Source organism: Leucoraja erinacea, chromosome 45 (genome assembly GCF_028641065.1).
Source record: "Leucoraja erinacea ecotype New England chromosome 45, Leri_hhj_1, whole genome shotgun sequence".
NCBI classification, from domain to species: domain Eukaryota; kingdom Metazoa; phylum Chordata; class Chondrichthyes; order Rajiformes; family Rajidae; genus Leucoraja; species Leucoraja erinaceus.
In genome coordinates, this window is record NC_073421.1 from 1,411,565 (window position 1) to 1,424,439 (window position 12,875).

Below are 12,875 nucleotides of genomic sequence, written 5' to 3' on the forward strand. Positions count from 1 at the left end.
GTGATGGATTGTGGATCTTGAAGGATGTCTTACATAGAAACATAGAAACATAGAAATTAGGTGCAGGAGTAGGCCATTCGGCTCTTCGAGCCTGCACCGCCATTCAATATGATCATGGCTGATCATCCAACTCAGTATCCCGTACCTGCCTTCTCTCCATACCCCCTGATCCCCTTAGCCACAAGGGCCACATCTAACTCCCTCTTAAATATAGCCAATGAACTGGCCTCAAATACCCTCTGTGGCAGAGAATTCCAGAGATTCACCACTCTCTGTGTGAAAAAAATTCTTCTCATCTCGGTTTTAAAGGATTTCCCCCTTATCCTTAAGCTGTGACCCCTTGTCCTGGACTTCCCTAACATCGGGAACAATCTTCCTGCATCTAGCCTGTCTAACCCCTTAAGAATTTTGTAAGTTTCTATAAGATCCCCTCTCAATCTCCTAAATTCTAGATAGTATAAACCAAGTCTATCCAGTCTTTCTTCATAAGACAGTCCTGCCATCCCAGGAATTAGTCTGGTGAACCGTCTCTGCTCTCTCCCTCTATGGCAATAATGTCCTTCCTCAGATTTGGAGACCAAAACTGTACGCAATACTCCAGGTGTGGTCTCACCAAGACCCTGTACAACTGCAGTAGAACCTCCCTGCTCCTATACTCAAATCCTTTTGCAATGAAAGCTAACATACCATTCGCTTTCTTTACTGCCTGCTGCACCTGCATGCCTACCTTCAATGACTGGTGTACCATGACACCCAGGTCTCGCTAGAATCTCCCCCTTTCCCAATCGGCCCCCCAGTTTAGTGTCATCCGCAAACTTGAAGATATTGCCTGCAATTCTCTCATCCAGATCATTAATATATATTGTAAATAGCTGGGGTCCCAGCACTGAGCCTTGCGGTACCCCACTAGTCACTGCCTGCTATTGTGAAAAGGACCCGTTTACTCCTACTCTTTGCTTCCTGTTTGCCAGCCAGTTCTCTATCCACATCAATACTGAACCCCCAATGCCTTGTGCTTTAAGTTTGTATACTAATCTCTTATGTGGGACCTTGTCGAAAGCCTTCTGGAAGTCCAGATACACCACATCCACTGGTTCTCTCCTATCCACGCTACTAGTTACATCCTCGAAAAATTCTATAAGATTCGTCAGACATGATTTACCTTTCGTAAATCCATGCTGCCTTTGTCCAATGATTTCACCACTTTCCAAATGTGCTGCTATCCCATCTTTAATAACTGACTCTAGCAGTTTCCCCCCTACCGATGTTAGACTAACTGGTCTGTGATTCCCCGTTTTCTCTCTCCCTCCCTTCTTAAAAAGTGGGGTTACGTTTGCTAAACGGTGGGCGGCGTGACTCTGGTCAGCAGCGGCCTCTGCAGCCCGTCCGCGTTTTTATTATTTTGTGTCTATGTTTCAATGTAGTTTTTGTTATTTTTTGTTGGCTTGTGTGTGGGGGGGGGGGGGGGGTGGGGGGGGGGGGTTGGGATGGGAGGGAGGGGGCAACTTTTAAATCTCTTCCTGCACTGACCTTTTCTTGTCGGGTCTCCGTTGTCGTTGGGGCTGCAATGAGGTGCGGCCTCCAACAGAAGAAGCCGGGGACTCTGGTGCCGAATCACCTCACCGTCGTGGAGCTGGCCGAGTCCGGAGCGGGTGGAGCGGTGGAGGAGCGCTGCTGCTGCTGCTGCTGCGGCCCGACCTCCGGAGATTAGGAGGCTGCAACTGCGGGTTTGCGGACGGCGGCACCGGGAGCCCGCGGGTCCCTGGAGGGAGACTGCTTTTCAGGGCTCTCGCAACGGTGACTTCTCCCGCCCGAGTTGCGGGGTCGAAGAGCTCCTGAAGCGGGGCCTAACATCACCGCCCCGCGCGGCTTGGAATGGCCGCGGGACTCTGCGAGTGCACGCCGGGGGCTCTTACACCAAAACCCGGTGTGCGACCTCGCACCACCCGGCGTGGCTTTAATGGCTGCGGGACAATCGCCATCGCCAGCCGGGGGCCTTGACTTTGACGTTCTGACATCGGGGGGGGGGGGGGGGGGAGAGTGCAGTGGAGAGATAAGTTTTTTTTTTGGCCTTCCATCACAGCAATGATGGATGTTTATGTAAAATGTAAATTATGTTGTGTCTTGGGTCTATTTGTTTGTAATGTATGGCTGCAGAAACGGCATTTCGTTTGGACCTCAAGGGGTCCAAATGACAATTAAATTGACTATTGACTATTGACTATTGACTATTGGCTACCCGCCAATCTTCAGGAACTACTCCAGAATCTAAAGAGTTTTGAAAGATTATCACTAATGCATCCACTATTTCTGGAGAGTACTTCCTTAAGTGCTCTGGGATGTTAGCGCTAACCTGGCCCTGGGTTTTGGCGTCGGTCCTTGAATCCATTCAACATTACCCAACATGGATTCCCAGCTAACCTGGATTCACTCAATTCAAACTCCTTTGACCCGAGATTCCCTGCTATTTCCGGTCAATTATTTACCGCATTCAGTGAAGACGGAACCAAAGAGTTATTCAAATTGGTGCCATATCCTTGTTTCCCCATGATCAACTCTTATAGGGGAAGTTATTGAGCTCTGTGGCGGTGAGGCTAATATTAGCGTGTGTTTGTCTTGCAGTGATTGTAATGTGCATGCACTCTGTCCTGATCGGAGGCCAGGAGCAGTCAACCTTCCTGCGGCAAGCCCACGACATGGGACTGACGGATGGCAGATACGTCTTCATACCCTACGACACTCTGCTCTACAGCCTGCCCTACAAGAATGCAACCTACTCCGCCCTGAGGAACAACTCCAAACTATCAGCCGCCTACGATGCTGTCCTGACCATAACAATGGCCTCAGAAGAGATGTCCTTCCACGAGGCGTTCTCAAAGGCACAGGAGAGTGGGGAGATAACAACATCCCAGCGTGCGGAAGAGGTACATGGGCTGAACCCAATGGAAAATTACCCTGGGAATATTGGAGGGGGAGGCATGGTGGTGCAGCGGTAGAGTTACTCCATATCTCAGGAAGGTTGTCCTCTTCTTGTTGTGAATGAAACATTAATAAACCAAAGGAATAGTTAGATCTCGCGCCGGGTGGGTGTTGAGCAGCCGGGTTGTTGTCTCTGTTGGAGTCAATGTCTGCCAGGCCCTGACACAGCTCCATGTGGTGGGTGGTAGAGCGGGCACCCAGAGATGACATGTTTGGCTGTCTGTTGTTAGAGAGGGTCCAGAATGATTGGGTTAACATATGATGAGCGTTTGATGGCACTGAGCCTCTACTCGCTGGAGTTCAGAAGGATGAGGGGGGGGGTCCTTATTCAAAGTATCGAATAGTGAAAGGCCCGGATAGAGTGGATGATGTGGAGTGGATGTTTCCACTAGTGGGAGAGTCGAGGATCAGAGGTAAGTGGTGATTGAATGTGGTGGAGTGGACTTGATGGGCCGAGTGGCCTCATTCAGCTCCAACAATTGATTAATTATGAAGATGCTATCTCAAAGCACCAGAAACCCAGGTTCGATCCTGACTACGGGTGCTGACTGTACGGAGTTTGCACGATCTCCCTGACACCGTGTGGGTTTACCACGGGTGTTCCGGTTTCCTCCCACATTCCATAGCCGGACAGGTTTGTAAGTTAATGTGGCTTCGGTAAAAAGGGCAAGTTGTCCCTCGTGTGTAGGATAGCGCTAGTGCACGGGGTGACCGCTGGTGGGCGTGGAGTCGGTGGGCCGAAGGGCCTGTTTCTGCACGGTATCTCTGAACTAAATGAAACCTGTCAACGTTCAATTGTGTTGGGGCATCATGATGCAATAGACAATAGACAATAGGTGCAGGAGGAGGCCATTCGGCCCTTCGAACCAGCACCGACATTCAATGTGATCATGGCTGATCATCCACAATCAGTACCCCGTTCCTGCCTTCTCCCCATATCCCCTGACTCCACTATCTTTAAGCGCTCTATCTAGCTCTATCTTTAAAGCATCCAAAGAATTGCCATCCACTGCCCTCTGAGGCAGAGAATTCCACAGATTCACAACCCTCTGTGTGAAAAATTATTTCCTCGTCTCCATTCTAAATGGCCTACCTCTTATTCTTAAACTGTGGCCCCTGGTTCTGGACTCCCCCAACATCGGAAACATGTTTCCTGCCTCTAGCGTGTCCAAACCCTTAATAATCTTATATGTTTCAATAAGATCTCCTCTCATCCTAAACTCCAGAGTATACAAGCCCAGCCGCTCCATTCTCTCAGCATATGACAGTCCCGCCATCCCGGGAATTAACCTTGTAAACCTACGCTGCACTCCCTCAATAGCAAGAATGTCCTTCCTCAAATTAGCGGACCGAAACTGCACACAATACTCCAGCTGCAGTTGTACAAGTCGTCAGTGCAACCACACTTGGAGTACTGTGTGCAATTCTTGTCGCCTAGCTATAGGACGGATGGAATGGGTACAGAAGATGTGTGAAGGGGATGTGTGGGGCGTCTTTAACACATCATGTGGTGGGTGCCTGGAACGCACTGCCAGGGGTGGTGGTGGAGGCAGATATATTAGTGCAGGGATATGGGCAATGTGCAGGTAGATATGTGATGATAGATACACAAAATACTGGAGTAACTCTGTGGGTCAGGCAGCATCTCTGGAGAAAGTGAAATAGGTGACATTTTCGAGTCGGACCCCTTCTTCTGACTGAAAGTAGACGTGGAAGAGGGTGTGCAAACTGGAGGGAAGAAAAGGCCAGAACAAGATGAACCTCAGGAAAGGTGGAGCCCACAATGGTCCATTGTTGGCTGGGGAAGATGTGATAACAAGAGGGATACAAGGAAGAGGACAGTGGAATGGGTAGGACGACCAGGGTGGGGGAGGTGGAGAGAGTGGGGATGGGAGGGAATGGAGGAGTTACTTGAAATTAGAGAAATCAATGTTCATGTTGCTGGGGTGTAAACTACCCAGGTGATATATGAGGTGCTGCTCCTCCAATTTGCAGTGGGACTCACTCTGACAATGGAGGAGGCCCCAGGACAGAAAGGTCAGATTGGGAATGGGAGGGGGAGTTGAAGTGCTGAGCCACCGGGAGATCAGGTTGGTTATTGCGGACTGAGCGGAGGTGTTCAGTGAAACGATCGCCGAGCCTGCGCTTGGTCTCACCGATGTAGAGACGTTGACACCTGGAACAGCGGATACAGTAGATGAGGTGCAGGTGAACCTCTGCCTCACCTGGAAAGACTGTTTGGGTCCTTGGATGGAGTCGATGGGGGGGTGGTAAAGGGACAGGTGTTGCATCTCCTGCAGTTGCAGGGAAAGTACCCGGGGAGGGGGTGGTTTATGTGGGAAGGGACGAGTTGACCAGGGAGTTGCGGAGGGAACGGTCTCTGGGAAAAGCAGAAAGGGGCGGAGATGGGAAGATGTGGCCAGTGGTGGGATCCCGTTGGAGGTGACGAATGTGTTGGAGGATTATATGCTGTAGGCGACGGCTGGTGGGGTGGAAGGTGAGGACAAGGGGGACTCTGGCCTTGTTACGAATGGGGGGAGGGGGAGCAAGAGCGGAGCTGCGGGATACCGAGGAGACCCTAGTGAGAACCTCATCTATAATGGAAGAGGGGAACCCCCGTTTCCTAAAGAATGGGTGTGGAACACCTCATCCTGGGTACAGATGGAGGAATTGGGAGTAGGGGATAGAGTCTTCACAGGAAGCAGGGTGAAATCATTGATAGACCCAAAGAACTGGAGTAACTCAACGTATCAGGCAGCACCTCTGGAGAAAGGAAAGTTGACATTTCGGGTCGAGACCCCTTCTTCTTTGTGAAAGGACTTGTCCCCTATTCTCCGTGGGGTCTGTTGGTCAGGAAGTCAAGGATCCAACTGTAGAGATGAGTGCTGGCACCAAGTCCCATGAGTTTGGTGATCAGCTTGGAGGTATAATGGTCTCGACCTGAAACGTCACCTATTCCTTTTCTCCAGAGATGCTGCCTGACCCGCTGAGTTCCTCCAGCATTTTTGTGTCTATCTTTGGTTTAAACCAGCACCTGCAGTTCCCTTGCACATTAAAGGGGCTGTCCCACTTGGCCACCATTTGCGCATCACTCAGATGGCGCGCAAAGATTTTGTACATCCCAAAATCCTGAGGCGCCGCACGACCGCGCGTCACTGCCTATGTCACCGCGCACCATGCGCACATCACGTGCGTGTTACAACGCGCACGTCCTGTTGTGTAAATGATGTCGAGTAAATTACGTACAAATGACGGCCAAGTTGGACAGGCCCTTTAGTATAAAAGTCATTGTTGTTAGATATAGATATGCCATTTATTGTCACTATACATGTACAGTGAAACTGAAAGCTGCTCGTACTCAGTGCATACATACAATTTAGCACAAAAAACAAGAAACAGAAAAAAAAACAAAAAACAGAAGGGAGATGGGGGGGGGGAATAGGTGCACAAATTCTGCGGCGCTACATACATATATACAGATGGAAGTCCGTGTTGGGCGGTGTAGTCAGTGCATGTGTGAATTTGAATTTATAGTAGTTATAATTCTCGGAAAGCAACTATTTCTGAGTCTGTTTGGCGGCTCTGAGCGTGTCCTGGTTTGTTATCCTAGTTCCCGCCCCCACTGCGTGGACACAAGTTGGGCTTCTTCTTGCGCTGAAACATTAAACCCATCTCATCCTGCAGGTTTCTCCTCTATTTGGAACGATATATGACGGTGTCTACTTCATCGCCAAGACTATACAGAACGTACTAAGGGATGGGGCCCACATCTCCGGAAGGACCCTGGCCAACCATACCAAGTTCCTCAACTTCACCGGTTTCAGCCAGAAGCTGGCGACTGGAGAAGGTGGTGAGGGGATAGCTGACTACGTCATCTTGGACACAGACGGGAGAAGTGACCGTCTCTTGCCAACCTACACCATCAATATGGAGACTGAAACACTGCAGTACGGAGACACTGTTCATTTCCCTGGGGGATCACCTCCAAACGCCGACTCATACTGTTGGTTTGAGCCAAATATCATTTGTACAGGAGGTAAGGATTCAAGACCATTCAATTCATTCATTCATCATTGTTGAAAACATTAGCGACGCAGTGGTGCTGGTCTCCAATGGAACGGTGACAGACGCACCACACGTCTCTGTCCTCCAGTTCCTGCCCAATTCCGCCGCTGGAAGTATAGAATGTTGGTGGTGTGTGTGTTTTATCATCGTTCCTTACAATGCTGTGTACGATAGTGATCGCAACTTCTACTGAAGTGTGGGTGGCCGTTGGCTCGCTAGCTCATCCGCCCTTTGGCAGGTCTTGTTTTTGGTCCTGCTGGGGGTCCACAGCCCCCTCCTCACCTGGCAAACCAGGTTTAGTTTAGCCGACTATCCGACCATGGAGCGCGTAGCACGGGATTACATGGTACCCGTGTTGGGGGGAACTGCCCCCGACCGCTCAAGGTTTTTAAATTTCCAATTGACTTTCTATTGTAGTTCGATCTATAGTTATAGAATCATAGAGCAAGGACACAGGCCCTTCGGCCCGACTCATCCGTGCCATCCCATCCAATTATATGGTGGTACTTTATTCATAACATTGAAACAGTGAAATTCATTTTTGTATATAGTCCTGTCCAAGTCCAAGCTTCTCCTTCTTGTGTATGGCATGCACCGCCTAACCTTGTAAGACATTGTGTTCTGTTTGTACACGCCACGTTGATTGCATTCGTGGAAACAGGGTGGACCACATGAAGGTTGCAGTCTCCCACATAAGCAACAGAGAGTTAGATTTACAGTAAATCTTAGGGCTCAGGGCATCAAGGGATATGGGGACAGTCTAACAACTGCGGCACGATAGCGCAGCGGTAGAGTTGCTGCTTCACAGCGCAGAGACTCGGGTTCGATCCTGACTGCGGGGGGTGTAGTTTGTACGTTCTCCCCGTAACCTGCGTGGGGTTTTCTACGATTTCCTCCCAGAGTCCAAAAACGTGCAGGTTTGTAGGTTAATTGTCTTTGGTAAAAATTGTAAATTGTCCCTAGTGTGTGTAGGATAGTGTCAGTGTGCGGGGATCGCTGGTCGGCACGGACTCGGTGGGCCGAAGGGAATGGTTCGCGCTGTATCTCTAAACTAAACAGCTGCAATTCATGCAGCTTCAACAGAGCGACAAACACACCTCAAACTTTCTTCAAAATCAACCCTGATTCAGCTAAACAGATGTCCCGCTACCTTTTGACGAAGAATAAGGGGCCGGCCCTTTACGTAGAAACATAGAAAATAGGTGCAGGAGTAGGCCATTCGGCCCTTCGAGCCTGTACCGCCATTCAATGTGATCATGGATGATCATCCAACTCAGTATCCTGTACCTGCCTTCTCTCCCCATACCCCCTGATCCCTTTAGCCACAAGGGCCACATCTAACTCCCTCTTAAATATAGCCAATAAACTGGCCTCAACTACCCTCTGTGGCAGAGAGTTCCAGAGATTCACCACTCTCTGTGTGAAAAAAGTTCTTCTCATCTCGGTTTTAAAGGATTTCCCCCTTATCCTTAAGCTGTGACCCCTTGTCCTGGACTTCCCCAACACCGGGAACAATCTTCCTGCATCTAGCCTGTCCAACCCCTTAAGAATTTTGTAAGTTCCTATAAGATCCCCTCTCAATCTTCTAAATTCTAGCGAGCACAAGCCGAGTCTATCCAGTCTTTCTTCATAAGACAGTCCTGACATCCCAGGAATCAGTCTGGTGAACCTTCTCTGCACTCCCTCTATGGGAATAATGTATTTCCTCAGATTTGGAGACCAAAACTGTACGCAATACTCCAGGTGTGGTCTCACCAAGGCCCTGTACAACTGCAGTAGAACCTCCCTGCTCCTATACTCCAATCCTTTTGCTTTGAATGCTAACATACCATTCGCTTTCTTCACTGCCTGCTGCACCTGCACGCCTACTTTCAATGACTGGTGTACCATGACACCCAGGTCTCATTGCATCTCCCCTTTTCCTAATAAAAGGGAAGATGCAACTTTAGGACAGATGAGGAAAAACATTTTTACCTAGATGTTAATTGGATGTTTTCAAGAGAGAGTTAGATTTAGTTCTTAGGGCTAACAGAATCAAGGGATATGGGGAGAAGGCAGGAATGGGGTACTGAATTTGGTTGATCAGCCATGATCATAATGAGTGGCGGTGCTGGCTCGAAAGGCCGAATGGCCTACTCCTGCGCCTATTTTCTATGTTTCTATGTTTCTTAGATAAGCATCTCAGATACATTACAAGTGTATAGTAACACACTGAGCCAGTATACAGAGTCACCAGCTTGGCGCCAATTTCAAGTCCCAGTTGTTGTTAAGGGCCCGTCCCACTTACGCAACTTTTTCGGCGACTGCCGGCACCCGTCGTAGATCGTTACAGATCGCCGAAAATATTCAACATGTTCAAAATCCAGCGACAACCAGAAAGACGCTACGACTCTTTGAGCAACTGAGGAGACGACTCATGACCATACAGGCGACATGTCGCGGGGTGAAGCCTGTACGGTCGTGAGTAGTCGCCCAGAGTCGTACCTTGTCCTGGTCGATGCTGGATTTTCAACATGTTGAACATTTTCTGCCACCTGCAACGACCAATGACGGGTGCCGGCCGTCGCCGAAAAAGTCATGTAAGTGGGACAGGCCCTTAAATTGTTGACATGCCCACAAAGGCCAAGCTAGTCTCATATTCTTCTGAACCTTGGCAAGTATGATCACAAGGTTTTAGAATCATTGAGAGAGGTACATGGCTAGGGAACGTTTAGAGGGATATGGGCCAAAAGCAGGCGGGTGGGACTAGTGTAGATGGGACGTGTTGGTAGGTATGGGCTAGTCGGGCTGAAGGGCCTGTTTCCACACTGTATCACTATATGGCCTTTCCTTTCCATGTACCTGTCCAAAAGCCCTTGTAGTGTTGTTTACCACCTCAATCATTTCCTCTGCTGCTCCTTCCATTTACCCACTTTTAGTTTTTAATTTTAGAGATACAGCGCGGAAACCGGACCTTCGGCCCACCGAGTCCGTGCCGACCAGCGATCCCCGCACATGGACACTGTCCTACACCCACTAGGGACAATTTACACACATTCATACCAAGCCAATTAACCTACAAACCTGTACGTCTTTGGAGTGTGGGAGGAAACCGAAGATCTCGGAGAAAACCCACGCAGGTCACGGGGAGAACGTACAAACTCCGTACAGACAGCGCCCGTAGTTGGGATCGAACCCGGGTCTCTGGCGCTGCAAACACTGTAAGGCAGTAACTCTACCGCTGTGCCACCGTGACACTGAAAACATTTCCCTACAGGTTCCTATTCAATCTTTTCCCTCTGACCTTACACCTAGAGCTTGATCACAAACACAATCTCAATCCTCCCCTTCTCTGCCCTCCAGCCCACTGGCTCCTCCTCTCCCTTTCTTCTCCTCCCCACCCCACTCTCACATCAGTCTGAAGAAGGGTTTCTCCCTGGAATGTTGCCTATTTCCTTCGCTCCATAGATGCTGCCTCACCCGCTGAGTTTCTCCAGCATTTTTGTCTACCTTTGATTTTCCAGCATCTGCAGTTCCTTCTAAAACATAATCCCAATAATACTTTATTAGCCAAGTATGTTTGCACCATAAACCAGGAATTTCATTTGCCAATCCAGTCATTCCTTTATCTTGAGAAAACAACTTTGAATTATCGCTATCTATTCCCCTTGTGATTTTGTACACCTCTATGAGGTTGAGCCTCATCCTCCTGCATCAAAGGAATAGTCCCAGCCTGCACGACCTCTCCCTATAGCTCAGACCCACGAGTCTTGGCAACATCTTCTCAAATCTTCTCTGCACTCTTTCCAGCTTTAATGACATCAGGGTCCATGGTGTGGGATGCTATCTGCATAGAACAGCGCAGCGGTAGAGTTGCTGCCTCACAGCGCCAGAGACCCGGGTTCGATCCTGACCTCGGGTGCTGTCTGCACGGAGTTTGTATGTTCTCCCAATGGCCGCGTGGGTTTTCTCCGGGCGCTCCGGTTTCCTCCCACACTCCAAAGACGTGCAGGTTTGTAGGTTAATTGGCTTCTGCAAATTGTCCCTTGTGTGTAGGATAGAAGTCATGTACGGGGTGATCGCTGGTCGGCGTGGCACTGATGGGCAAACATTTCAGTTCAGTTTAGTTTAGTTCATTGCCATGTGTACCGAGGTACAGTGACAAGATTTGTCCCCGATCCACACTGGGGTCTGGTGGGCAGGAAGTCAAGGATCCAATTGCAGGGATGAATCGTGACACCAAGTCCCATGTGTTTGGTGATAAGTGTGGAGGTATAATGGTGTTAAAGGTAGAGCAGTCGTCTATGAATAGGATTCTGATGTAGGTGTTTTAGATTCCTGTGCAGTAATCATTTCTCATTTCTCTCTCCTTTCTCCCCTTATTTTCTTTTTTTCTTCTTTTTTTGCTTTCTTTCTTTCTTTTTCCTCCCCCTCTCTCTCTCCTCTCTCCATCTCTCTCTCTCTCTCTCTCTCTCTCTCTCTCTCTCTCTCTCTCTCTCTCTCTCTCTCTCTCTCTCTCTCTCTCTCTCTCTCTCTATCTCTCTCTCTCCAGGCATTGAGTTAAAAGTCGTAATCCTGGGCTTTGCGTTAATCATTGGCCTTGCTCTCTGTGGACTTGTGGCTGCTTACTTTATCAGGTATGATCTTTCTCCATCCATTGCCCCTTTGTACGGCGATGAGCTTGGGTCACCTGTTGGACCCTCAGCTGTGGGGTCCGCAGGAGCCCCGTGTTCCAGGCGTAGTCTCCGGGCAGATTCCCAGCGGCCCACACTGATCTTGTTACTTTTTCAGACGGCGAATCCAACACATACAGATGGTGAAGGGGCCCAACAAGATCATTATGACCTTCGAAGATCTCACCTTCATCAACCCTCAGCTCAGCAAGAAGGTGGGTATGTGGCTCCAGCTCTCTCTTTGTCTCTCTCTCTCTCTGGTGGAATATGAGGGCAGATACAAGATGCTGGAGTAACTCAATGGGCCAGACAGCATCTCTGGAGAAAAGGGATAGATGATGTTTTGGGACATTCAGAATCATATTTTATTAGCCAAGTATGTTTTGGTACATACGAGGAATTTGATTTGCCGTACAGTCATTCTGATAAAAAGCAACAGAACACACAACATACATTTTAAATCATAGAAACATAGAAACATAGAAATTAGGTGCAGGAGTAGAGGCCATTTGGCCCTTCGAGCCTGCACCACCATTCAATATGATCATGGCTGATCATCCAACTCAGTATCCCGTACCTGCCTTCTCTCCATACCCCCTGATCCCCTTAGCCACAAGGGCCACATCTAACTCCCTCTTAAATATAGCCAATGAACTGGCCTCAACTACCCTCTGTGGCAGAGAGTTCCAGAGATTCACCACTCTCTGTGTGAAAAAAGTTCTTCTCATCTCGGTTTTAAAGAATTTCCTCCTTATCCTTAAATCATTCCGTCGGGGCGATCAAGCTCCTGCATCGGGGAGAATCACCTCCCCCGCGCCGGGCGATCTACCCCGGGTCAGGGCGAGTCGAACGTCGTGCGGCTTTTGGAGCTTCCCGACATCGGTCTCAACCCGAGACTGCGAGCTCCTTGATGTTAAAGTCCGCAGGCTGCAGTTGGAGCGTTGATCCCAGGCAAGGGATCAGCTCCAATGGTAACTCCACGGCCCCGCGGTGGGACTCAAAGTTAATCCCGAGCAAAGCCTCCAGCTCCATGATGTTAGGCTGCAGAGTGACCGGAGATACGGTCCGGAAAACAATCGCATCCCTGGCAAGGTGAGAGATTGAAAAAAAGTTTCCCCCTCCCCCTCCCCCACATAAACCAAACCAGAGAACATTAACACAAACCTTTAAAACACACTT

General features: G+C 49.3%; 1 protein-coding gene across 1 annotated transcript in view; it reads left to right on the forward strand.

The window, feature by feature from the left end:
- gucy2f (guanylate cyclase 2F, retinal) overlaps positions 1-12,875 on the forward strand; it is an 82,463-nt gene that overhangs the window by 15,461 nt on the left and 54,127 nt on the right. Inside the window, exons 2-5 of the mRNA XM_055664819.1 lie at positions 2,623-2,924; positions 6,664-7,015; positions 11,576-11,660; positions 11,815-11,911. Of these exons, the coding sequence (XP_055520794.1) occupies positions 2,623-2,924; positions 6,664-7,015; positions 11,576-11,660; positions 11,815-11,911 (836 nt within the window). The remainder of the gene's footprint in view (positions 1-2,622; positions 2,925-6,663; positions 7,016-11,575; positions 11,661-11,814; positions 11,912-12,875) is intronic.